This window comes from Miniopterus schreibersii (genome assembly GCF_964146895.1).
Source record: "Miniopterus schreibersii genome assembly, chromosome: 3".
NCBI lineage: Eukaryota > Metazoa > Chordata > Mammalia > Chiroptera > Miniopteridae > Miniopterus > Miniopterus schreibersii.
In genome coordinates, this window is record NC_138103.1 from 63,713,507 (window position 1) to 63,740,736 (window position 27,230).

General features: G+C 37.1%; 1 protein-coding gene across 4 annotated transcripts in view; it reads left to right on the forward strand.

The window, feature by feature from the left end:
- The window catches only part of HOMER1 (homer scaffold protein 1), a 92,168-nt gene that overhangs the window by 60,808 nt on the left and 4,130 nt on the right, over positions 1-27,230 (forward strand). For all 4 annotated transcript variants that reach the window (XM_081133817.1, XM_081133816.1, XM_081133818.1 and 1 more), the window contains exons 6-8: positions 16,415-16,571; positions 20,246-20,356; positions 21,264-21,344. In XM_081133817.1, coding sequence (XP_080989943.1) covers positions 16,415-16,571; positions 20,246-20,356; positions 21,264-21,344 — 349 coding nt within the window. The remainder of the gene's footprint in view (positions 1-16,414; positions 16,572-20,245; positions 20,357-21,263; positions 21,345-27,230) is intronic.

Here is a 27,230-nt window from a genome sequence, read left to right on the forward strand (position 1 = left end):
AGACCAAACTTGAAAAAGATGATAACTAACAAAATTCGTTTATTATTTGGCTCAAAAATAGGTCGTAAATCTTTAAATATGCAGTTGAAATTCATGAATAAGTATTAGGTCAGTAGGCATTTAATTCATTTGAGAATGTATTATGTATTTAGATTAAGTCAACGTGGTAATGTTTTTATAGTTATTTATATTGGCAAATAATCTTTCTTTTTGGCAAATATCTTAACAGTTTAGTATATACACATGTGTGTGTGTGTGTGTGTGTGTAGTCATAGTATTCTTAATTAGATAGCTGCAAGCAAAGGAAATTTATTAGGGGATCTTAGATTTGGGTAATTTGTATGAGTAAACTTATACATTACATGCTTTCTTTGCTCTTCAGTCTGTTGAGCTAGTAACATGGTTAATATAATCTGGGTGTTTATTAAGTAGCTGGCTAATGGTTTTATTTGTGCTTAGAGCTAACTTTTATGTTTCCAAGCAATCATGGCATGAGCAGACACTTAGAGCACTTGTCCTAAGAGTTCTCAGATGTGCATGGAAGGGCAGCTTAACAGCATCTAGCGGGGCCTCATAACAAAAAGCATTTCTTGGGAGCAGCAAGTTGAAACTTTTAAATGGCTTCAAAAATATTTTGCAAAAGATGGTAATAGGCCCTGAGTAGTAAAAAAAATTGGTTCTAAATTTTATTTGAAGGTTAAGAAGTTAAAACTGTAAACCAGTGATTCTTAAAACCCTGTCCAGTGCCTGGGAGGCACAGTATCCTTGTGGCAGCGTGTTTTTATATGTATGCATACGTACATGTATAATCACATGGCTTAGAAGTCATTAGTTAACAAGCTGTATATATAAAATCTCCATGAGCCACAAACAAAAGCAATCAGTGATCTAACAGCATGACCAGCTATTTCTGGCAATTATCCATGTATACTCATTTATTCAGAATCGTTTATCTTGCATGCCTGAGTGCCAGGACGAAGTAAGATGGCCCTCCAGGAGCTTTGTGAGACAGTAGCCTGCACACAGTGTGACAGTGATCCGCGATGAGGAGAGGTAGTGATTCGTGGGTGCTCTGGAAGCCCCAGAGAGCCCCAGCTCTCTCCCTGGCTACTTCCACGCTCTCTGATCTCATAGTTCCCTTTACACTCTTTTGATATATTTAAGTGCCAGTGATTGTGGATATATCAGCAAACAGGAAAAACATCTCTATTCTCATGGTGTTTAAACTTAAGTGGGGGAGCAAGAAAAATAAATAAATAACTAGTGTATAATTAGTGTTATGAATAGTATCATGAAAGAAGAGATCAAAGAGAGAGGGAGAGGGCAGGTCGTAGGGTAGGGTAGGGGTGTGGCTGGGTAGACGAGGCCTCCCTGGGGAATCACGCGTCACTCATCCTTCCTGAGAATAGAAGCAGGCCCGGGAGAGTGGGGGAGGAGCATCTGCTTTGGCCTTGAAGCAGTTAGGTGTTTAGTGTCCTCAACTGAAGTCATGGTAATGACAGTGGAAAAAAACTATAGGGAAGGACAAGGATGGAAGAAATGAGAGGATTGTTCATTATGTAGCTTTGAGAGCAAAGGAATTGGAAAAGTGAAAGATATTTCTAGTCCACTACTTTGTCAGACTTTTGAACAATAGCCATACTTACGGTTGAATTCTCATTGTCTGGTAGAGTACTTGATACATAGTAGATGTGTAATAAATATTTATTGAATCAGGTGACAGGTTAATTGTTTCTTGTATGTCGTTTTTTTTTCTACAGTTAGGATAGAAATTCCTTGGGCAGTGAGAAAATGTCATATACAGTTCTATGCCCCCAAATACTAGACACATAAAAGGCAATAAGTACTATTGATTTATCACTGATTGCTTGAATTAAGTTCAGAAGTTACATAGACTGATAGCCTGTTTAGTTATCTGATCATCAAAATTCTAGTGTCATATGACTAAATAAATTAGAAATGCAAATCTTTAAAAAAATTTATTGACTGATTTGAGAGAGAGAGAGAGAGAGAGAGAGAGAGACACTGATTTGTTGTTCCACTTACCCATTCATTGGTTGATTCTTGTATGCTCCCTGACAGGATCGAACCCTCAACCTTGGCCTATCAGGATGATGCTCTAACCAACTGAGCTACTGGGCAGGGCCTGGCAAATCTTAATGCATTGATAGAAAATGAATTTAAGCTTCCTTGATTTTGTCTTTCTTCTCCAAATAGAACCCAAGAGCCAAAATGTATAAATGCACAAATTTTCTAGAATTTGTCATATGGATCTCAATTGCTAAAAATTTTAAAGAAGAGGTATATAAATCCAAAATATCACTAGTACTGTTATGATCATTCATGAATATAGTGTTAAGTGGTATCAGTAAATGGAATTTAAAATAAAGTTTTCTTCCTTCTTGAATTTCTCTATTCCATTTTACAAAAAATGCATGTGAAAGAGTAATTTAATTATACTTTCAAAAGATTAACATTTTTAAGTTGCTTGTGAAGGTAGTTGTCACAAATCATGTCATTTTAATATAATTCTTGAAGAAACTGAGCATGGAAATTAGCTTTAGCTTTCCAGATCTATATTTACATATAGTTTCGCCTAAGTCTTTTTCCCCAGCTTTATTGAGATATAATTTGCATAGAACATTCTGTAAGTTTAAGGTGTAAAATGTGTTGATTTGATATATTTATATATTGCAAAGTGATTGTCACCATAGTCTTAGCTAACACCTATGTCAGGTCACATTACCATTTCTTATTGTGTTGAGAACATTTAAGATCTACTCTCTTAGCAACTTCCGGGTATTGTTAACTATAATCACTGTGCTATACATTAGATCCCCAGAACTTACTCATCTAATAGCTGAAAGTTTATACTCTTTGACCAACATCTCGATCCCTTTTCCCCAACCCCCTAACCCCTGGTAACCACCATTGTAGTCTCTGTTTCTATGCACTTCGCTTTTTTAGATTCCACATATAAATGATTGCATACAGTATTTGTTTTTCTCTGTCTGACTTATTTCACTTAGCATAATGCCCTCAGTGTCTATCTGTGTTGTCACAAATGGCAGGATGGTCTTCTTTCTCACGGCTGAATAATATTCCATTGTGTATAAGTACCACATCTGTGTCCATTCATCCACTAACAGACACTTAGGTTGTTTCCATATATTGGCTATTGTGAGTAATTCTGCAGTGAACGTGGGACCATAGTCTAATTTGTTTTCTGCAAATCAGTAATGACCATAGAGATTATTAATTTGTAAGCTGAGGAAAAAAGTCATCAGTCACTGCAAGCACATGTGAAAAAAGACATTATAGTTTAGTTGGAAAAACCTTAAGGCAGGCATCTCAGTTCAGGTCCTAGCTTTGTGGCTGTCGTGTGGAAGACAGAAAGCCCCCATCCACCGCAACGTTTGGGTTTCATAGTCTGGGTTAGTTAATTGAGTTGCTTAGCTTGGTATAAATGAGGCCCACGTTATTGGTCTTAACACCATATGTGGTAGCTTCACACAGAGAAAAACTCTTTCAGAGTCACAGATTACGAAAGAGGGTGTTAGATGAAGGGAAAGGAAGTTTATGGGATGGATATGCTCGAGTTGCCAGCATTACTAGAAAACAGCACCAAGCCAATAGCCTGCTGACAGAGATTTTGGTTGTGTCATCTTCTGTCGCCAAAGTGGTGGCTCTTGCTGAACTCATCTGGAGTTGGCGTTCAGCCAGTCTTCATCACCTTGGTCCTCAGTTATAATAGAGTTGGGCTTCCATCCAGCCTGGTGAGGCAGGCCTGAGAGGGAAATCAGAAAAGCTTCTCTTGATAAGAGCCAATCAGTAGTGGACTAAGCTATTATTAATTATTATGAGCTATATTCACTTACCATCTCCCCCTTCTCAAGTTCATTTTGATTGGGGCCCTTACTTTTGCATGTTATTTACAAAGCTCTTGTGTGCATTAAATAAATGAACTTGGTAATGATGATCTGCCACAACTAACACACAGTAACTGTTGCAAATAGAATGCTGTTCATACTAAAACTCAAACATTTAAATGATTTAAAGGTACGTCTTTTGACTCTGGCCTTCTCTTTAAAAACAAATTAAACAAAATGCAAAAGTTCTCTGATTCTATGTATCAAATAACAATCAGTTAAATGATTGATTACAACTGGTTTCTGAAAGAATGGAAAATTTTTATGACAGGAAATTGGAAAACAGATTTTACTGTAAAAGTATCCATATATTTCCACCCAAGTATAGCTTTGTCAAAATCTCTGTTGATAGCATCTTTTATATTCTGTCAGTATTGAGAGTGAATTCTATTATTTTATTTAAAATGTTTTCACCAACTATATTAAATATTGTGCTAATCAGTTTTTAGGATGGGTTTTCCTTACGTGACCTACTTTGCCAGGAAACAGAGGCACCTTAGCCTCCAAAATTAAATCAAATTATGGATGGACAGATAAAAATATTCCTTTCTTTCTTGAATAAACTATAATGATTATAATGCTGTTATCCTGTAAATAAAAGGACAGTCAAAATTAATGGATCTCACTCTTCGCACAAGATAGATGTGCATTCATAAGAGATGAGAGAGACATAATTCTTCACTTATCTGAGGCTGCTTTCCTGAAGACATCTCTCCAGAGGGATAATCTGACATCATGCTCTGAGCAAACTGCCAAAGAAAGTTTTTTGTCACCGATTAATTTTTTATAAAAGGGAAAACAACACAAATACTGACTTGTGTGAAGGTGGTAGATGCATAATTCACAGTATCACTTGAATAAGTTTTTTCTCACTTATAAACTAGCACTGAATTCCTCCCTTTCGATCCCACACCCACCCCTCCAAGTTCTCTGATGTAGAGAAAGTGCATTTAACATTAAAATACTTAAAATGCCTGTAAAGTAACTTGAGACTTTCTTAAATTACTTTCCTTTGAACAAGAAGTTGGTACCCACATTTCCTACCTTAGAATAGGCTGCTTTCAATTTTCAAAGGGCATCTCTTTGTATGTTTTAGGTCATCGTGCGTAGGGACCTGCAGTGAGCGTAAAAAGTAGAAGTGAAATTGGGACCTCCTGTGGTTCCTTCAAATTTATCTCCTTTCCTTGGAGACTCACTGGCAGAAGGCGGTGTGCCAGGCAGGCAGCCCGCGGGGGGCAGGGGGTGCCACGGGCCCACGCGAGTCCAGCGAGAGCTGCTCGAGCGCGGAAACGCTTCTGTCACTGCTGGGAGCAGTGATGAGAGCCAGGGAGCTTCTAAGGGCCGTTTTTTAGTGGGTTAGGAGGCCTTCCATTTTAGTGAATTAAATGTGGGGGGTAAAGCTAGACCTTTTGTGCCCTCTAAAATCAAGTGGGAAACTGCCTGAAGTGCAGGATGTTTTTATGAGGTGAACATAAGGTCGTTTAGACTCGGACTTTACCTTCCCTTCTCTCCTCACAATCAGAAATCAACCTTACCACTTTACGAGAATCATTTCTGTTTACTTATTTTCTCATCCCATTAACTTGCTAAATTTATTCTGAGAGGTCCACACCAAAGGTTTAAACTTATTATGGATAATACATCCATAGTACCTAAAGATGACGACAGAATTTATTGAGCGTACACCAGAAGTAGATTTGATTTAAATTACATCTATTTAAGTTATATACATCATTGATCAAAAATATCTCCCTTAAAATATTTAATGTTAAATCTTTTTAGCTTTTTCCTAGCTCCCTGAAGATTCTTTCAAGATTCTTTATTGCTTGTGCACTTGGAAGGTACTGACATTTGAGTGTGTATTATGTGCTTTCTTCAAGGTACTTTTATATGGGCTATTTATTCCTCAGAGCCACCCAGTGAGGATAGTTAATATTAATCCTAATTTTATAGATGAGAAAACAGAACTAATGAGCTTAGATAACATGCCCCAGGCCCCATAACTAGCAAATGCCTGAAGCCACAGTTTGAACCAAGTCAATACACTTCTGAGTCTACACTTTTTAAAAAAGTTGACATATAATTGACATATAACATTATAATTGACATATAACATTGTATTGGTTTTAGGTGTACCTCAGCCTATACTTTCAGAAACTGTTTCACAAATGGTTCTTGCTTAATGTATACATTCAACAATAATCTTCACAACTCAGAAATGTCTATTTACAGACTGATGAAGGCATCTTGTTATACATGTTGAAGTAATTTGTTTCAGATTAATTTTAGAACTTCCTCTGAAAAGTCAATGGCGTTTCATTTTCTTTACCAGAGTTAAGTTAAATTCTGTATTTTATCTGATTTCAGATGCTTTGATAAGACACCGTTATTTTATATACTACCAAGAAAAAGTATTGTCAATTAAACTGACTATAACAGGTGTTTCAGGCTTATTTAGACATAGATGTCAATGTGTCTGTGTAACTACTTCTGTCCATGGGTAATATATGTAAGATAAATGGTTTATGATGTTCCTATAATTTCATAATATTCACAGTCCAACTCTTCTGGTCACTTTTTGACTCTAAATTGTGTCCACGTTTTTCCAGCCAGTATCACGTCTATCAGTAACATTGGTGATACAGTGTTTCTTTAAAAACTGCCTTCCTCTTGTCTGAGATTTTCTTCCAAGCCACTGTTTATAAAAGCTTTAATACTTAAATTTTATTTCACTTCTAGACACCATGTTCCCCAGAATATGAGCAAGTTATTTCCAGTTTATTATAGGGACTGTCTTTAAAAGTATCAGCAAATATATCTTTATCTTGTTTACCTGTAGCCATCAGTCTCTATATTGTATGGAATCCGGAGATGGCAGGCTGTGCGCAAAGATGACGGATTGTGAGGCAGGGATGGCATCTGAGCGGGAAAGAAAGACTGGGGGATTATCGAGGCATCCGCTGAAAGCAGGGGTCAGAGGAGGCAGCGCTGAGAAGCAGGCACCAGCGGGCGGATAGGGAACCGGACACTGGGAACATCTGATAAGCGGACCCCAGGGTAAGAAAGTTAACCGAAGGGGTTGCCACAATGACGGTAAGCTTTGAGGGACAACTTGTTAAGCTGTTAGGCAAATTAAAGCTTTCAGCTACATCTCGTAGAAAAATCCTTTCACATACTAGGCTCTTTGCCTGGCTGGACCTCAAATCCCTCCTCACTGAAGTCCTTTTGATGAAAAAAAATATTAATTATAATCAGTGCAAAGTTACTTTGTTTTCATTTTAAGTTATTTTTTTCCTTTAAAAGGGTAACTTAAGTTGTATTAAGAAACACAAATTTAGACCCTACCCTGTTGAAGAAAGCATTAGTTGCTTAGTGGAACTAGGTTGGGGCCAACAAGCTGACATGAGAGCACCAGCCCAGAAAGTGGCACAGGGCACGTTGAAGACCATGCCGGTTGCTCCTGCGTCCCGAGGCGCGGAGGGGCGGTGGCCTTCCTGAGAGCAGGCGGTACTGTGAGGTGCTCGAGTCAGTCTCTCCCTTGCATAGCTCGGGGGTGCCCTCACCATTAACACTGAGAATAAGGCCGAGAAGTACGCCTGTTGCAATCTACTTTTAAACCCTCTTTTAAAAGCTCACCTGGATATTTTTCACAGTTCTACGTAATTAACATGCTTCAGAAATGCATGCAAAGGCCTAGCCGTGTAGAGACTGATGGTGGATCCTGGTCCCTGGAGGCGTGGGAGAGAGGCAGCTGCCTTAACTTCTGTAACTGACCGTGGGCATGTAGGGTTTACTCCACGGGTTAAATAAGTGCATTGCTCATGCACTGGACTCTTATTTTGTTAGACAGTCTAACTCTTTGTTAGATGGTACTTTTGCAGCACCTTTTCTTCTAGATGTTACATAACTACTGTAGTGAAGTTGACTACTTTCTTGTAGAACTTTGACTTTAGATAAAGGAAAACTAAAATTCCAGCTTGTGGAACCCTTCAGGTGATGTTTATGGAATGTTTTGAACTCCTTCCTCTGACTTCTAGATCGGAAGAGCCAACAGGAAACAAGCTGGTCCTGTGTGAAGGGGAACTTTGCCAAACAGTCATGAGAATAAATAATTATTTTGCCCTATTCCAGCACTCAGACATGAGATCATAGCGGTATTTCAAAATCCCTTCTGACTCACTGGTGTCTCCAGCTGAACAAGTTGGGTGTTTCTTTGTAAGCAGTTTGTTTAATGTGAAACTGTCAAAACTTTTGCTGTAAAAAAGACCAAGTTAGCAGCCAGAGAACCTCAATATCCCTGAAAGGTAAGATGCTAGCTTAAAGTTTTAACATCAGAATTAATCCCAAGGTATTAATTACTGCTGAAAACTAGTCTAATGGGGAAGGCATGTGGTATCTAGAGTTGTAGATAGAAGAAAGGAACATTGTTTTTTCAAAATTGTCTAAGTGTGCTGAGTATTTAAAATTATATATAAGGGTTGACACATCTGAGATAATAGATAGCTCACATATAGAACTTCCTTCAGGATACTCTTTGGAACTGATTGTAAGGTGAAATTGTGTAGAATATTCTAATATACTAGATGGTAAAAGGAATATATGAGGAAGCTATTAAGAGAACACAGGGCAGATTGACAAAAATAAAAAAGATTTTATTTTCTAAATTGTATTTCACATTGTGCTCTAGAATATGGATTGTTAAAGGAGACACTCCTAGCCTGGCCAGCGTGGCTCAGCGGTTGAGCATCACCTAGGATCCAGGAGATCGAAGTTCGATTCTCGGTCAGGGCACATGCCCAGATTTTTGCTTGATCCCCAGCAGGGGGTGTGCTGGAGGCAGCCGATCAGTGACTCTCTCATCATTGATGTTTCTCTCTCTCTCTCTCCCTCTCCCTTCCTCTCTCTGAAATCAATAAAATATATATATTTTTAAAAAGGTGACACTCCTAAAGTAGAGGAAGCAAGAATGTTCTGCAAGATTTAAATTTACCAACAAAGATGCAATTTTTGGTTGATATTACAAAATAGCCTTAAAAACATACATTTCTTTACCTTGGAACTAAGTATAAGAAAATGCAGAAAAACACAAACTTAGCATTGAACTGGTCTCCTGTAGTACTCATTCAGGACTATTAAGTCTTAAGTTGGTGTGGTTGATTGTACTCTTGTGCAGTATGCATACAAGTATTTGGTAAAATAATTTCTTCCGCATTTATTGTCCCGTGTAAGTGCAGTCAGCAGTCCTGTGGAGCTCTGCAGAGTAAGGAAAGAGGGGGATTAATGTGAGTTCACTGAACTGCTTGTCTGTGGCCAAATCTCACGACTCACTGTCTTAGAGACTCAAGACATGTGCAAGGATGTGAAGTAAACAATTTATTGTATATCGAGACTTTATACGTTCATCTTTTTCTGTCCTGTTCCAGAGGCATCCTTTCAGTTTTTTCCTGCCCAAGACCAACTTTAATCACACCTTGTCTCTGCCCTGTTCCCGTCCCCGCCTCTGTCACCCTTCTCCAATCTCCTTTTTATCACCATCTGCAGATGCCTTCACCTCCTTCCTTTTTATTTTTGACTCTCATTATATCACAGCTGTTCTGTTTCCTGCCCACCCAGTCCCTTCCCACGCCAATAAATACAGACATGAATGGAGCAGCCTAGAGACCATTCTACTCATCTGAGGAGACGTGACTTTCCAGCTCTTACTATTTGTAATGCTACAGTCACAGAAAGGATATCTAGGGGTGCTTAGAAAGCTTTTCTTTTTTCTTTTAGTAGTGTGACAATATGTATTAATTGAAGTATAATTTATAGATAGTAAAATTTACCCTCCTGTACAGTTTTATGAGTTTTGCCCAGTTGTGTAGCCACCCACTCAATCAAGGTAAAGAAGAGTGTCACCCCCCAAAATTCTCTCCTGCTCTTTAGTAGTCAACCTCCCTCCCTATCCCCAGCCCCTGGCAACCTGTGATCTGTTTTCTGTCCCTCTAGTTTTGCCTTCTCCCTAATGTCATATAAATGGATCATCTAGGTACACAGACTTTTTTTCTTCTTTAAAAAAATTGTGGTATGTATATAACAAAATTTATCATCTTTACCATTTTTAAGCGTACAGTTCAGTAGTGTTAACTATATTCATATTGCTGTGGAACCAATCTATAGAACTTTTCATCTTGCAAAACTGAAACTGTATACCAATTAAACAGTAACTCCATTCCTGTCTTCCCCCCAGCGCCTAGCAACCACCCATAGAGACTTTCTAGGTAACTTATGTAAGTGGAATCGTACAGTATTTGTCTTTTTGCGACTGATTTATTTCACTTAGCGTAATGCCCTCAAACTTCATCCATGCTGTGGCATGTGTAAGAATTTCCTTACATTTTAAGTCTCAGTAACACTCCATTGTGTGTATGTACCACATTTTGTTTATCTACCCAGTGAGGGACACTTGGGTTGCTTCTACCCTTGGACTACTGTGAGTAATACTGCCGTGAATGTTGTTGTACAAGAATCTTTTAGATCATCTGGTAATTCTGTTCTTACTTCTTTGAGGAGGAGCCATACTGTTTTCCACAGCAGCTGCACCCCATTTTACATTTCCACCAACAGTACAGAAGAGTTCTCATTGCTCCACAACTTCATCAACATTTGTTATTTTCTTTTTTTCTCAGTGTGGACCTGATTTGCATGTTCCTAATGATTAATGGTTGAGCATCTTTTCACTTGCGTATTGGCCATTGTATAACTTCTTTGGAGAAATGTCTGTTCAAGTCCTTTGCCTGTATTTTACTCAAGGATATATGAAGTTAACAAGTTATATCAAGTTTATGCGTTCATCTTTTTCTGTCCTGTTCCAGAGGCATCATCAACAATTTTGCTGCTGAGTTGTAGTGATTCTTTGTACAATATATTCTGGATATTAACCCCTTATCAGATATATAATTTGCAAATACATTCTCCCATTCTTTTGATTGCCTTTACATTCTGTTGACTGTCCTTTGATGCACAGAAGTTTTTTATTTTGTTGTAGTCCAAATTTATCTATTTTTTTTCTTTTATTGCCTGTGCTTTTCGCGTTGTATCCAAGATAGCATTGCAAGTTAAGCGTCATGAAGCTTTTCCTGTTTTCTTCTTAAGCGTTGTATAGTTTCAGCTCTTATGCTTACGTCTCTGATCCATTTTTAGTGAGTTTTGGTATATGATGTGAGACGCAGGCTTAACTCTTCAGTCTTTTACATAGGGATATTTGTTGAAAAGACTGCCCTCTCCCCATTGAATAGTCATGGTAATCATATGTGTGAACATCACTTGGCCATATATGTGAGGGTTTATTTCTGGACTTTGTATTGCATCAGTCTATATATCTGTCTTCATGCCAGTACCATGATTACTGTAGCTTTGTAATAAGTTCTGCAGTCCGGAAATGTGAGACCTCCAACTTTGTTCTTTTTCAAGATTGTTTTGTCTGAATTATTCTATGAGATTCTTGAGATTCTATGTGAATTTTAAGATGGATTTTTCTATTTCTCCCAAAAACACTGTTGGGATTTTGACAGGATTGCATTGAATCAGTAGATCAATTTGTGTTGTATGGATATCTTTACAATATTAAGCCTTCCAATTCACATTCACGGTACATCTTTCTGTTTATTCCTGTCTTCTTTAATTTCATTCAGCATCATTGTATAGTTTTTAGTGTACAAGTATCACACCCCCTCAGTTAAGTTTATTCTTGAGTAGTTTATTCTGTTTGATGCTATTGTAAGTGAAATTTTTTTCTTAATTTCCTTTTCGGATTGTTCAGCGTGTGTAGAATTGCAGCTGGTTTTTGTGTGCCAGTGTTTGTATCCTGCAACATTGCTGGGCACGTTTGTAAGTTTTAATAGTTTTTTGTGTGAAATCTTTGGCATTTTCTACATATAGGTCATGTCCTTTGCAAACAGGGATAATTTCACTCCTTCCTTTCCAACTTGGAAGCCTTTTATCTCTCTTGGTTGCCTCGTTGGTCTGGGTAGGACTTCCATGAATTTAAGTGGCAAAACCCGGCATCCATGTCTTGTGTCTGATCTTAGAGGAAAAGGCTTCGTTCAGTCTTTTCCTTCGAGTCTGATGTTAGCTGTGTCCTTCTCATATATGACCTTCATTATGTGGAAGTACTTTCCTTCTGTTCCTGATTCGAGTGTTTTTATCACAAAAGGGTGTTGAATTTGTCAAATGCTTTTTCTACGTCAGTTGAGATGACCGTGTGGGGTTTTTTTCTTTTTTCCTATTAACATGGTGTATTACATTGATTGATTGTGAAGTGTTGATCCATCCTTGTACTCCAGAATCTTCTGTTTTTTTGATAGTGTCTTTCAAAAGGAAATTCTAATCTTTATGAAATCCTTTTTATCAGTTTTTGTTTAATGGATCATGCTTTTGGTGTATATCTAAGAAGTCTGTGCCTAACAAAAGGTCACCAATATTTTCTTCTGTGGTTCTTCCAGAAGTTTTATAGTTTTATATTTTGAGTTAATTTTTGTATAGGATATGCAATATGAGTCAAGATTCTTTTTTCCCCCTCTTTTTAAAAATGTGGTTATTCAGTTGTTTCAGCACCATTTGTTTAAAAAGACTATTCTTTCAAGGAAATTTTTCCCTTTGTGACAGCATGGATGGACCTGGAGAGCATTATGCTAAGTGACAAGCCAGTCAGAGAAAGACAAGTACCATGTGATTTCACTCATATGTGGAATCTAATGAACAAAATGAACTAATGAGCAAAATAGAGACAGACTCATAGAGAGCAGGCTGACAGCTTTCGGGGGTGGGGCGGATGAAGGAATTGAGCAAAAGAAAAAAATAGAGCTCACGGGCAGACAGGTGTGGTGATTGCCTGGGGGAGGGGAGATGGGGGAAGTGGAGGAGCGCGTGGGGGGACAGACGGTTGCGGACAGAGACTTGACTTGGGGTGGTGAGCACACGATGCAGTGTACAGAAACTGTGTTGTAGAATTATGCGCCTGAAACCTGTATAATTTTGTTAAACAGTGTCACCCCAGTAAATTTAATAAAAAGGAAAAAAAAGACCATTTCTCCTGTGAGTTGCCTTGGGCCTTTTATAATTACCTTTATTTTAATAATTTCCAGATATTTTTATACCTTTGTGGAGATTCAAGTTTCTATCGTATCATATTCTTTGACCTAATGATTTTCTTTAGCGTTTCTTATCGTATGCATCTGCCGGTAATGAATTCTCTCAGCTTTTGTTTGCCTGCAGAACCCTTTACCTCATCTTCATTTAGAGAGGTGTTTTCACTGAGTGTAGAACCCTGGGTTGAGGATTGCTTTCTTTCAGCACTCTCACTCCATTGTCGTCTTCATTGCCTAGTTTTTGATGAAAAACCTACTATAATTGTTACTTTTATTCCTTTATATGTAATATGTTTTTGGATCTGTGGTTTAATGTCTTTTAGTATTTTTTGAAAATTTTCAATCATTAACTCTTCAAGTGTTTTTTATGCCCTCTTCTCTCTTCTCTTGGGAATCCAATTAGACATTAGTTAGTTTGATATTGCTGTTCTACGTCTTGGATACCCTGGTTTTTTTTTTGTTTTTTTTTTCAACCCTCACCCAAGAATATGATTTTATTAACTTTAGAGAGAGAGGAAGGGAGAGGGGAAGGGAGGGAGAGAGAGAGGAACATTGATGTGAGAGAGACACATCCATCAGTTGCCCCATATGTACCCCAACCAGAGGAAGAACCTGCAACCTGGGTATGTGCTCTAATTGGGAATCGAACCCATGACCTCTTGGTGCATGGGATGACACTCCAACCAACTGAGCCACACATACCAGGGCCCCTGTTTCTTATTCCATTGTTTTCCCAGTCATTAGATTAGGACTCACTCTAATGACCCCATTTTACCTTAATTACCTCTTTTAAGACCTTATCTCCAAATGTGGTCATACTCTAAGATACTTGGGGTTGGGACTTGCACATATTAATTTGGAGGTGGGAGAGATGCAATTCAACCCATAACACATAAAACTGAAAAACAGCACTGTGCAGGAGAACTGTCTCTGATGAGGAAAAGTTCTGTGTTTTTGCTGTCCAGTGTGGCAGCCGCTAGCCATGTGCGGGTGTAAAGGGTCTGAAATGTGTAAAGGGACTGAGAAGCTGAATTCTTAACTTTATTTCATTTTGAGCAATTTAAATTTAAACGACCACATGAAGTTAGTGGCTGACATTTGGACAGTGCAGATCTTGACTGTTTGACATTTCGAGAACTGAGATCAAAGTGGTTGACAGAGCCCAGCTGGTGTGGCTCAGTGGTTGAGCATCAACCTGGGATCCAGGAGATGGTGGTTCAGTTCTCCATCAAGGCACATGCCCGGGTTGTGGGCCCGATCCCCAGCAGGGGGGTGCAGGAGGCAGTGGATCAATGACCCTCATCATTGATGTCTCTCTCTCTTTCTCTCCCTCTCCCTTCCTCTCTCTGAACTCAGTAAACACATATTAAAAAATAAAAAATTAAAAAATAGTTGACAGACTAATCCAAGATCACACAAATAATTATTGAAATAATTGTGAAGTAGGCTGAGTTCTTAATTTCTTAATGGACTTTGCTCCCTATAGCCTATAAAATAAAACCTAGAAAAATAAAATGCAAAATATCCTCTTTTTTGTTCTTTTTCCTACTATAAAGATGTGGTAGTTTTACTTTATAGCAAAACTTTTGACAAATGAATTTTAGGAATAAATATTCAAATCATTTTTCTCCTCTTTTATTCTTAAGTGGTTTGATATTTGCACACATCAAATGTTTAAATTAGTTCAATAAGATTTTTGTTGTCAGACTGAGGACCCATTTAAATAAAACTCATCTTTGTAGAGGAAAAATTGGTAGGTGGTTTAAAAAAACACCTATAGTTCAGTTAAGCAGGTGCATCGGTGCACACTTTGCTCAGAGAATCTGAATCTGAAAAGTCATTCCACAGAAGGAGAACCAAAAAGAACTTTCTTTTTAAGGATAGAAATAGGTTGTTAAATTCATAGCTTAACTTATTGTTTGATCCTGTTTTTTCATGTTTTGATGAAATTTTCTCAGTAAACTCTGGAGATTTTTTTAACTTTTTATTTTAAATTAATTTTAAACATGTAAAAGTTACAAAACTATACAGAGAATTCCCATATAGTTCTCACCCAGCTTCCCTTAATGTTGACATCTTTCATAACCATAATATAATTGTCAAAACCAGGAAATTAACATTGATACAATACTATGAACTAAACTGCAGATTTCGGTTTTCACCAATGTCCCTTTTTTGTTCTAGGACCTACCCAGGATCTAACATTGCATCTGATTGTTTCTTCTCAGTCTCCTTTCTCTCTTCTCTTTGTCAGTCTTATCTCTTCTTGACACTTTTGAAGAACACCAATCAGTGATTTTGTAGAATGTCTCTCAGTTTGGGTTTATAGGATATTTTCTCATAATTGAGATGAGAGTTATGCATTTTTGGTAAGAGTACCACAGAAATGATCTTGTAATGCAGATATGTCTTATTATTCTTGGTGAGCTTTAGAAATATTGATGATAGAAACTATGCTTTCTTTTATCTAATATATATTAATATTATTATAAAAGACCAGTCCATCAAAACAATTGTTCTGAGGTGCAAATGACATAGAAAATAAAAATGCTGATTAAAGAAAGCTGTTGTCATCACTAGTTCATTAATGGGATGAAGTTACTAGAATTTCACTAATAGGAATAAACTGTTCAGTAGTAAGAAAGACAAACCACTTTTTCTTTCAAAGGAGGCAGTTCTTTCTTCCTTTTAGAGTTTAAGAAGGGAATTATCAAGAAAGGGGGTCTTCCCAACTAATAGAATTGTCTTTGTAATAGAAAGTTTTCTTGGTTGAAATACTTAACTTTGAGTAACTTATCAAGTAGAACATTAAATGGGGAAAAGGTGATGGCTTTAGGTTCTGTTCTGTGACACTGGAATTCTATCAGAAATCAGATCATTAGTTTCTAGGTCTAGCCTGTCATATGACACAAAGCCAATTTATTGCAACCATTTTTTGTATTTAGGGCATTTAAAATTTCTGAATAAGATGAAATTAATCAACAATAATTTTAAATACTATATTACATGTTCCAAACCTCCTTTAAACATTGAAGCATCTTACATGTTTTATATGAAGGGATGAAATTGTATTTTGGGCTCTGATGCTCTTAAAAAATATAGTACATTGTTAGGTTTTGTTCATAGATATTTTTCAGGATATAAGTTGATTCTTCAAAAGAAATGGGCAGAGGCTCTTCTGTAGATGCCTGTGTCTGTCATAATGAACACTTTTCCACATTAAGCCTACTACTTTGCTACTTTTTATATTTTTTCCCTCGCTGGGTTTTCTTTACTAGGAACATTTCAGTGGAATATTTGTGTGTGTCATGTTGATGTAATATTCAGCATAATGGATAGAGTTTTCTTTTCTTTTAGTTCAGCCATCAGCAAACATTGGGAGGCTGAACTGGCTACCCTCAAAGGAAATAATGCCAAACTCACTGCAGCTCTGCTGGAGTCTACTGCCAACGTGAAACAATGGAAACAGCAGCTTGCCGCGTATCAGGAGGAAGCAGAACGTCTGCACAAGCGGGTGAGCTCAGGGCTCTGTCCGTGGGATTTATGGCCAGCAGGTTTCCTTGACCAGAGGAAATTTACATGTAGATTCCGCACAGGACATCGTTGGGAGATTTGCATTGGTTGTCAGAACATATATGCATTGTATTATATGTGGGTTTATTAGTTAAAAAAATGTTTTCCACACTTTAACGATAATGAAGAATATGCAACTTTCGGAACTGAAAAATCTGATTTTAAATTCCTGTTTTGTCATTTGTTAGCTGTATGGCCTCTGGTAAGTTATTCCCCTCTTTCTGATTAGTATTCTCCTCTATAAAATAGGAATAATAACATATACTCTCTACAGTTACTGAATTGACCTGTGATTTCACTGAGTTCATGATAATGCTTTTACTTGTTTTTTAAAGAAAGAAAAATTTGAAAAATAAATACATTTTTTATAAATGTCGGTAATAGAAATATGGAGCAGAAAAAGAAAAGTCATAAATTCCAATGCCATTAACATCAGAAGAAAATTCAAAACATATGCCTTCACCCAACGGGAAGCAAATGCCATTAATTTGCCTTTAAGGATGCCAAGGAAGTGAACTCCACAGACCATAAGGAATGGGCTTAGTACCAGAGCACAATTTGAGGAGTGTAATAGGACCAAGATGATGGGGGAAGTAAATTAAAAATGGAATAGAGACAGGAGCAAGAGTAATAGACCTATGGAAATATTCTTCCTAGGTATAAAAGTTAATTTATGAGGATGAAGAGGAAAGTTGTTATTTAATGACGATAGAGTTTTCATTTTGCAAGGTGAAATAGTTCTGGAGATCCGTTTTACAATGTAAATATACTATACACTACTGAACTGTACACTTAAAAATGATTAAGATGATAAATTGTATATTGTGTTTTTTACCACAATAAAAAATTTACTTATGACAATTAACTCATAAGCCAATAAGTATTCATTGAGGAGTTCATGGTTCATGTCTCCTTTTTGTGTAATTCCTGCCTTTAAGAGAGTTTTGCTTTAAAGAGTTGATTGAATTTTTATTTTTTTTAATTGATTTCAGAAAGAGGAAGGGAGATGGGGTGGGGGAGGAGAGAGAGAGAAACATCCATTGGTTGCCTCCCATACTCACCCTGACTGGGGATAGACCCTGCAACCTGGGTATGTGCCTTGACCAGGAATCAAACCCGTGACCTTTCCTACAGGACAATGCTCCAACCAACTGAGCCACACCAGCAAGGGCAAGAGTTGATTGAATTTTTTAAAATTTAAGAAAAATAATCTTTTTATTTACTCACATATTTATAATTCCCAGTGCTTTTCTTTCCTTCCTATAGATCTGAATTTCCATCAGATGTCATTTCCATTCAGCCTTTAACACTTTTATACTACAAAGTGTACTAGCAACACATTCTCTCAGTTTTTAATGGATGTCTGTATAGAGAGATTTTTGTCTTTACTAGAGCTTGCATTTTCTTATTTCTTTGTGTCTAGTCATTTTCAGTTGTATATTGGACATTGTAAATGAGATGGTGCAGGGCCCGTAGTTTCTCTTACCTTTCCCTGAATAGTGTTGGTTTTTGTTTCAGCAAATAGTTAAATTACTTGAAAATTGCTTTGAATTTGTGGAAGAGTGGACTTATGTTTCATTTGTCAGTTTATTTCAATTCTGCCCTTAAACCTAGGGTGAATCTCTTAGTACTGGGAAATCCTTTTTTTATAAGAAGTAACCTTTTAGGGGTTTCATTGGAAAACTTGAGGTGTTTACCAGGGCCCTCCAGTCTGGTGGAACTCAAACTTCAAAGTGTCTTCTCTGTGGTGATCACTACCCCAGTATAGCCCTTTCAGCCTTTCAGCTCCCCGGACTCCTTAGATTCTTATCTGTGCATGTTCAATTCAGGAGTCAGCCAAAGATTTGAGGGAAGTCTAAATGCTTATTTGCAGGCCTTCTTTCATACAATCCTCAATTTTCTAGCTATTCTAGCTGTTATGAGGCATGCCAAAATCCTCAGGCTCCTCAGAGAAATAAGATCACGGGTTTTTGCTTGAGTTCTAGGTAGACAATACAGCCAGACTGCAGAGTGCCTTCAGGAAAAAGATGTGTAAATATGTATCTCACCCAATGTGATGCTTACTTTCAGTCTTTTGTCCCATTTGTCACTTGTCAGGGTTTTCAAACAACTGATTTCTACGTTTTGCCCATGATTTGCAACAGTTATCTGTGGAAAAGTTAATCCAGTAAAAACTACTACATCATTATCAGAACTGGAACTCCCCATAAGGAATTTATTATCTAATTGGACAAAGAAGCTGATATATGTTAAACAATAAGGAAATAATTCCTAAGATTTTTTTAATAGATGTTCAGTTTTGTGGACTAGAGGACAGGAGAGCCTTGAGCACTTGAGTAGATTGGAATGGCTTTCTGGAGAAAGTACAATCTGAGCTGAGATTTGAGGCCTGGGTAAAGTCTAAATGGTTTTCAGAGGTAAGAGAAGACACTCTAGTTAAGTCAACAGGATGGGTATGAACATGGTTTGTTCTTAGGACAAGGAATCTTGCCTGCTTTTAGTTGGAAGTACATACTGGATGTCTTGGACAATGAGTTGGTTAAGTAATTTGGGACTAATGTATGGAGAACCTGAGGGTTTAGATTTGATATTGTGAAAAATATGAACCATTGAAAGGCTTGATGGGAGAGTCACAATGAAAAATGAAGGCTAGCAGTTTAGAGAAGACACAGAAGTAGACAAAGATTAAAGTTAAGTCCACTGACAGGCCATTGCTTTAGTTTAGTTCTGGATAGTAAGGTTTGCACAAGGCTATTAGAACATGAATACAGAGGAAGTGACAGAATGTGGTAGTTAATTCACTATTTCCAAAATGTGAAAGAGAGAGATCTGCTGTATTTCCTTAGTAGTCTAGAATTTACTGTGTTTTAGTCAGTCAAAATGTAACAGATCCTGTTCTGTGTAAAGAGCTGCGATTGGTGTGTGTGTGTGTGTGTGTGTGTGTGTGTGTGTGTGTGTGTGTGTGTGTGTTGACTTCTTTGTATTTTGAGTGTTTTGGAATGGTATAACTTTTAAGGACAAGGCCCTTCTTTGTTCTCTCAAAAAATAGCAAGTGCTCATTAAAAGTTATGTTGTTTTTGGGCCTTCAGTAAATTTGTACTGAAGGAAGAACTATCTTTTGCCATGAGACACTATTAATATGAAGATATTCTATTACTGAATATTTAAGTTGTATTTTAAGCATATCTTTTCTTCCAGATTCTCTTACATTTTGGAAATGTATTTGAAATTTTTCTTACTTCTGCAAGGCCAGTTTTCAATTAAATTTGAAAGCTGCAGATGGTAGGCAGATTACTATATCTGACTTTGAATGTTTTGAGAAGTTTTTAGAGACTTTCATTATAGGGATTCTCTACTGTCATTAATCACTTAAGTTTTCCTATCCTCTTCATGATCAAGCCATGTAAATCATTATTTCCTTTGCTCTTTTTTGTCCTAAATTCACATCTTTAAAGAATCTATTCTATTTATTTTTTCATCTTAATATTTCTCAAAGTTAATTTTCATATATTGATTCAAAATTCATTATTCACCTATCAAGAGCCTGTTATCTCTTCAGGAAGAAATTCTTTGAAATTGTCATATAATTTAACCTGAGTTTTCATTTAATTTTAGGTGACTGAACTTGAATGTGTTAGTAGCCAAGCAAATGCAGTGCATACCCATAAGACAGAACTAAATCAGACAATACAAGAACTGGAAGAGACACTGAAAGTGAAGGAAGAGGTACTTGCTACTTTTCGATCATCTGTAATCTAGCTAAAATATGTGTGCAAATGTTAGAATCTGTGTACTTGATGGAGTAAGGTAAGGCTGTGTGGGTTTTTTTGGCATGAAATTTTCTTGAGTGACATTACCCTTGTTCCTATTTTCCCCATCCTTGTTTCTGTTGTTATGAACTATGATGATGCAGTCAGATTGAGACACTGCTTGTTGTCTTCTGTATGAGAGTTGCATTCATATGATGAACAGAAAATTATTAGAAGTTATATGAATTTTACTAGCTATCGCTTTCTCTGGATTTCAGTAAAAAGATTTAATATCCCAGGAAGAACTGCACCCACAAAACTTGAAACAACCTTAAAATACTCTTGATTGTTTCTGAGCAGTGCTGTACCAAAGCCACCAAGTTAGACTTGTTGCTTGCTTCTTAAGATTATTCTGCACTAGACAACATGCCTATAAAGATGAATTCACCTCTCTAAAAGTCAGTATAAAGTAATGCTCTTTATTTTTTATTGAGTTTATTGGGGTGACATTGGTTAACACAATTATATAGGTTTCGGGGGCACAGTTCTATAATGTATCACCTGTATATTGTTTTGTGTGTTCACCACCCCAAGTCAAGTCCCGTTCCATCGCCAGTTGGGCCCCTGTACCTCCTTCTACCTCCCCCACCCCTTTCCCCCTCCTAATCACCACGCTGTTGTCTGTCTATGAGAGGTTTTGTTTCTTTGTTTGTTTTTGTTTGTTTTGCTTAATCCCTTTACCTTTTTCAGGGAATTTAAAGGAAATGTTCTTTAAATCATCTTTTTGAAGAACTAGGGCAATAATTTCAGGGGAAAATGGGGCCTTCTCTTTCCTTGATAGCACTTAAAAGTTGTTGTTAAAGACATTGCTCTACTTTTTCTAGGAAATAGAAAGATTAAAACAAGAAATTGATAATGCCAGAGAACTCCAAGAACAGAGGGACTCTCTGACTCAGAAACTACAGGTGAGCTATAATAAAATGTTTATTCATTTCTGCATAGAGAGACATCAATCATTCTATCACATAATAATGACTTTTTTCTGAAACTCCATTTTGTAGATTCTTGGTCATTTTTCTTTTCTAGGACTTCTGATTCATGCCTAATCTTAGATTTTTCAAAAATTAGTTGATAATTTCATCTAGGTAGCTTATAGTCATCATAGGTAATCATTTATAAATTATCTTTAGTAAATTATTTTAGAAATTTCTAGTTGTAACATAAAAATACCCTGAATTTAAAGAAAATGCCTCAAATGGATTTCATTCAGTTTAGAAATTCTCACTTTTTTTTACATTGAATTAATGTATGATTAAAGCAGTAGTTGTGCCCTAATGGAAATCAAGTTGGTGTTTTTTATTTCCTCAGTCTAATTAATTTTATTCACTTTTTCCTGCACAAGTAGTATGCTTCTAATGTATATACCTATACTCTATGTCAGTGGTAGTCAACCATAGTTAGGAAGATTTTTCAAAATTCATTTCCAAAGTCTCCTCCTGCCAACTCAGAAAATTTTATTACACCCCCATAGCTGGCTACTTAAAGAAGAGTTAGAAATAACTGTATGTCTAGAGTGAGGAATTTGGGATAAGAGGCAGTAAATGGGACCTGAAAGCCCAGGATTGGAAGGAATACCTAGATTATAATCCGAATGGCCAGCATTTATTGAGTATTTACTGTGTACCAGACGCACTGCACTAACCACTTCACTTATCTTATGCATTTAATCTGTATGAGTCAATGAGGAAACAGGGGGTTGGATAGGCTAACTTGTTCAACCTGTATTTAAATGGAGATGGTCACATTCTGTGACAATAGAGAGCTTTCATAAAGAAAACAGGTTCCTTACGTGAAATGAAGTATTTCCCTTTCCCTCTCCTATCAGTGACTTTCAGTAGCCTGGGAAAAATGAGCTCATTTGTTTTGGTTTGCCCTACTAAATGTTTCTACCTTTTAATCATCTGTGTAAATTGGTGGTTTTCAACTGAGTGCAGTTTTGTTCCCCAGGGGGCATTTAACAGTGTGTGGAGACATTTTTGATTTTCATAGCTAGGGTGGTGATACTGATATCTCATAGGTCGAAGCCATGGATGCTGCTAAACATCAAATCATCCAGCCCAAAATGTCAGAAGTGCCAGGGTTGAGAAATCCTGGTGTTGAACTAAACTATGAAGCATGTAATCGGGGCTGGAAAGAAATGAGGGAAACTCAGTCTGGTTTTGTTTTTTGTTTTGATTTTGACTGCCATCTTTTCAAGTACTTGCTGTAATTCAGGCATATGCTAAGCACTTACATACATTAGCCCTCATTCTCACAGGAGCCGGTATTGTATCCCCACTTCCAAAAGGAAGGCAGCAGTTCCGAGGTGTTAACAAGTTTAATCAAGATTTGTTTTGACTCCATAGTCTGTACTTTCCACATCACCACACTGCTTCTGGCAGCCAAGCATCCAAGCCATTCCTAACAATTCTTTAAAAAATTTTTAATTTTATCTAAATTTACATTATCCCAGAGAAACCAAGAGATAATTTATTCATATTAAATTTCTAAACGTATTTCATCATTGATTGAACAGTAATTGAATATTACAGTTGGCACTTGGAATTGTGAGTATCAATTCTTACCTATTATTTCACTGACTATCAAAAATACTTCCAGGAAGTTTTCTTATATAAAAGTGTTAAATATTAGTTCTATCCTGTTGGGGTGTTTTTTTCTGGAGCTCCACTGATATGTAATTGGATTGTTTTCTCTATCTTCCATTTCTACCACTTCCTCACTTACCAGTTGCCCTACTTTATCTCACTTTAATGCCCTTTGATTTTTTTAAAGTCATAATTGAATAAAAATAATTTCTTTCAAATCTGTTTTTCCTTGGGCGTCTTATAATTCAGTTTTTATTTCTGATATGATTTTTGCCATTTTCTTCTGTTTCTATCATGGGTTTAATCATCTCTCCTGTTTTTCAGTTTTTTGGCCCATTTCTGTAAGCATTTGAATACCTGACTTCAGCTTTTTGTTTTTCAGTGCTTGTTTGAGGACATTTAATTCAGAGTAGAGGTTTCTGTTAGAGTTTTCTTGTTTCGTAGTTGGTTTTGGTGGGGCGGGATTTTTATTTTTATCCACTGGAGTATCATTTTCTATTTTTATCTTATGACAGTTTATGTAGATGAAGACTGCAGGCACCTTCATACTTAATGGGTAGAGTGGCAGTTTTGGGTGGTTTACACATTCTTAATTAAAAAACACCCTCTTTTGGGGCAACAGTGGGGGAGAGGCTGTGTGTCCTTCAGTGTTTTAACTTTCTTTGGCCTTGGAAGATTATAACTTTCCCTTTACCATGCTAAGTCCCTTTCTTGTAGTCTGCACCATCTACCAAGACTTTTTTGTTTCTTTCTTTTTCCGGTATTTTGGCCCTTCCAGTGGTCTTTCTCTGTTAGGGTTATTAAGAGTCCAATCTTAGGCCTTTCGTTCCGCTCTTGCCTCTCCTGTGCGTTGCCTCCACGACCTTGCCTTGCCTTCTAAAGGGTCAGAGTGAGAGCTTGAGAAATCTCTCTGCTGGAAATTGGTTCTTATATTTCTTAATAGCAGGTAATTTAAAGTGTGTACTGTTCTCTTCTAGTTACATTGCAGTTGTGGAATTTGTGTGGTTCTATTTGTTCTTGTTATTGGTGTACACTGTTTGGGAGGGTGGCTGGGAGCCGAGTGTTCACAGTCACAGTTTCCTCGGGTTCCCAGAAGTCCGTCCTGTTTTCTTCTTTGCTGCCAGTGTCCTCCTCCTAGGCTGCATTAAAGTGGGAACCATCTTTGCTTATTTACTGCTATATTTTCAATCCCAGTACATAGAGGAAGCTCAGTAAATAATTATTGAATACGTCTCTTCAAGATTTGCCTGTTTTACTTATTTTTCTGTTGAATTTTTTAAAAACAATTAAAAAAAAATCTTTATTGATTTCAGAGAGAGGAAGGGAGAGGGAGAGAGAGATAGAAACATCAATGATGAGAGTCATTGATCAGCTGCCTCCTGCATGCCCCCCACTGGGGATCAAGCCCGCAACCCGGGCATGTGCCCTGACCTGAATCAAACCGCAATCACCTGGATCCTAGGTCGATGCTCAGCTGCTGAGCCACGCCGACCGGGCTTTTTTGTTGAATTATTACTTGTTTTTATTATTTATATGTTCTGTTATACATGAATGTTAATAATCTAATAAGGCAAAAATGTAACTTGTAAGCATTTAAGATATGAATCCAATGTCAATAAAGACAATTCTTCTGTAGCTTTTACTTGGAATAAATGGTACAGGATTTAAATTTGAATTTGATCTGGTCCCATTGCTGGTGGTAATAATTGTTTAAATTTTAAATTTATTTTTATTTATTTATAATATTTATTTATTTATTTATTTATTTATTTATTTTTAATCCTCGCCCGAGGATATGCTTTTATTGATTTATTTTTTTATTTTTTTAGAGAAAGGGAGGGAGAGAGAGAGAGAAACATTGATGTGAGAGAAACATTGATTGGTTGGAACCCACAGCCTAGGTCTGTGCCCTGATCAGGAATGGAACTCGCAACCTTTCGGTGCACGGGATGACACTCCCACCAACTAAGCCGTCCGGCCAGGGATGTTTACAGTTTTTTAAATCACTCTAGTGTGTATGCCCGTATCTAACAAACACAGAGCTAGGCCTTCTGTCCACTAGGATTTTTACTCTCAGTTATTGCCCTTGAGGGAGCTAGCAGATTCTGGCCTACAGGGCTTTTATCAGGGCTGAAGCAGGCTTCTGGGTGGCAAGAGCGATAATACAGAAGAACGAATTAGGAGGGACAACGAAAGGCAAGAAGTAGAGGGTTGGGAAATGTACACAGAAGGCAGAAGGCTGGCAGGTGCCCCCACCCAGGCTCCGAGGGCCCCATGCTGGCCCCTGCGCACTGGCTTGTCCGTTCTTGCCCCGGGGCACGTTCTCTGCCTCCGAGTAGACCAGCCGTCAGCATGGAGTGGAGGCCTTTTGTTACCTGCCTAGTAAAATTCCTCCGTCAGAAAAATGGCTTCAAGTATGAGGCTCCTTCTAGAGAGAGCAACACAATTTGAATAGCTGAGGGGATTTGGTGGTTTGCTTGCTTCCACTGAAAATGTGTGGATGTTTCATTGATTGGCAAGGAGAACAAGAAGGCCTTTCATTTTTAAGGAAGGCTCCAGAGGGCAAACCGGGTGGTGCCTGGTGAAGTGGGTGTTTTCTAGTGAATGACATTCATCTATTTTTATAGCTGGAAACATTCTGCTCTTAAGCTTATTGTTTAAGCAGGCAAGAGAGCATGCTGTGCAGTCATGAGTGGAATTTTTAGATTTGATCCCAGGGTCTGTTTTCTCCCTCCTGGTTTAGAGCCTCCATGAACTTGGCTTCTGAATTTATAAACATTTAATAGGTTTCAGATTCTGATCTCAGTTTACTTATCTTCATCTTGTGGATTATTCAAAGGAAAGAGATTAGGAACATACCTGGTAAACATCTAACAGTACATAATTTAAGTTTAGATTGGGATTCCTTAAATTCTTCATTTGTAAGTCATTGGGGCTGCTTTGTTCCTTTTTTATATTTTCCCAGGCTGTTGGGACTCATCTGTGGCATCCTTGCTTAAGCCTTCATCTTAGTTATTTCTGTCAAAGCATGTGAACATTTCTTTATGTTTAGAATCCTAAATCAACTGTTACTTTCGTATTATGTATTCAAGCCACTTCCCAGTTATTTTTCTCAAAAGTTTAACTTTTACTGGTGTTATAAGCAAATTTTGGAAAAAAGTACCCAAAATCCCCAAACCCTGAACTAGTTCCTGTTTCCTTTTTGTACGTGAATTCCCAGTGTTTGTCCTCATGCATACAGATCTGCTTCATGTACTGTTCTTTCTATTTACCAAATTGTCTTTCAATAATTAAAAGAATTTTTTTCCACTATCCTTTAGACTTGGTAGAATTTTTTAAGAGATTTATATTTAAATGATATACTAACATTTGAAATATATTTTCTGAGGCCGATTCTTGTTGTGTTACTAACACCAAATGTTTTCATTATCCCATATAATTTACATGTGTGAATGAATGTAAATTGTGTCAGTCACTTAGTTCCTCTCAGATGTAAAAGTGAGCTTTCTAGAAAGGATATATACAGTAGTCCCCCCTTTATCCAGGGTTTTGTTTTTTGTGGTTTCAGTTACTTGTAGTCAACTGCAGTCTGAAAATATTAAATGGAAAATTCCAGAAATAAAAATTTTTAAATTGCACGCCATCTGAGCATCGTGACAAAACCTTCAGCCGTCCTGCTCTGTTCAACCCAGGACATAACTCATCCCTTTGTCCAGCGTATCCACGTTTTACAGGCCACCCACCCTTGGTCACTTAGTAGCTGTCTCAGTTATTAAATATTTTGAGAGAGAGAGAGCACATTCACATAACTTTTATTATAGTGTATTGTTATAATTGTTCTATTTTATTATTGTTAATATCTTACTCTACCTAATTTATAAATTAAATGTTATAGGTATATACAGGAAAACATATATATATAGGGTTTGGTACTATCTGCATTTTCAGACATCCATTGGGGGATTTGGAACATGTCCCCTCTCAGATATGGGGACTATTGTAACTTTTAATTCATTGTTTATTTGAGTAGTTTATTTAAAGTCTAATAGTTGGTTTTCTGCTATTTTTCTCAATTTGATTTTTTTTTACCAAAATTAAATCTATAGCTTATATTATGTCATTATATTTTATACAGTTACTTACTATATTTGTCACTTTTAGAAATGTTTTTAGAGCAACAAAAACTTCTAAGTATGCCAGAATTTG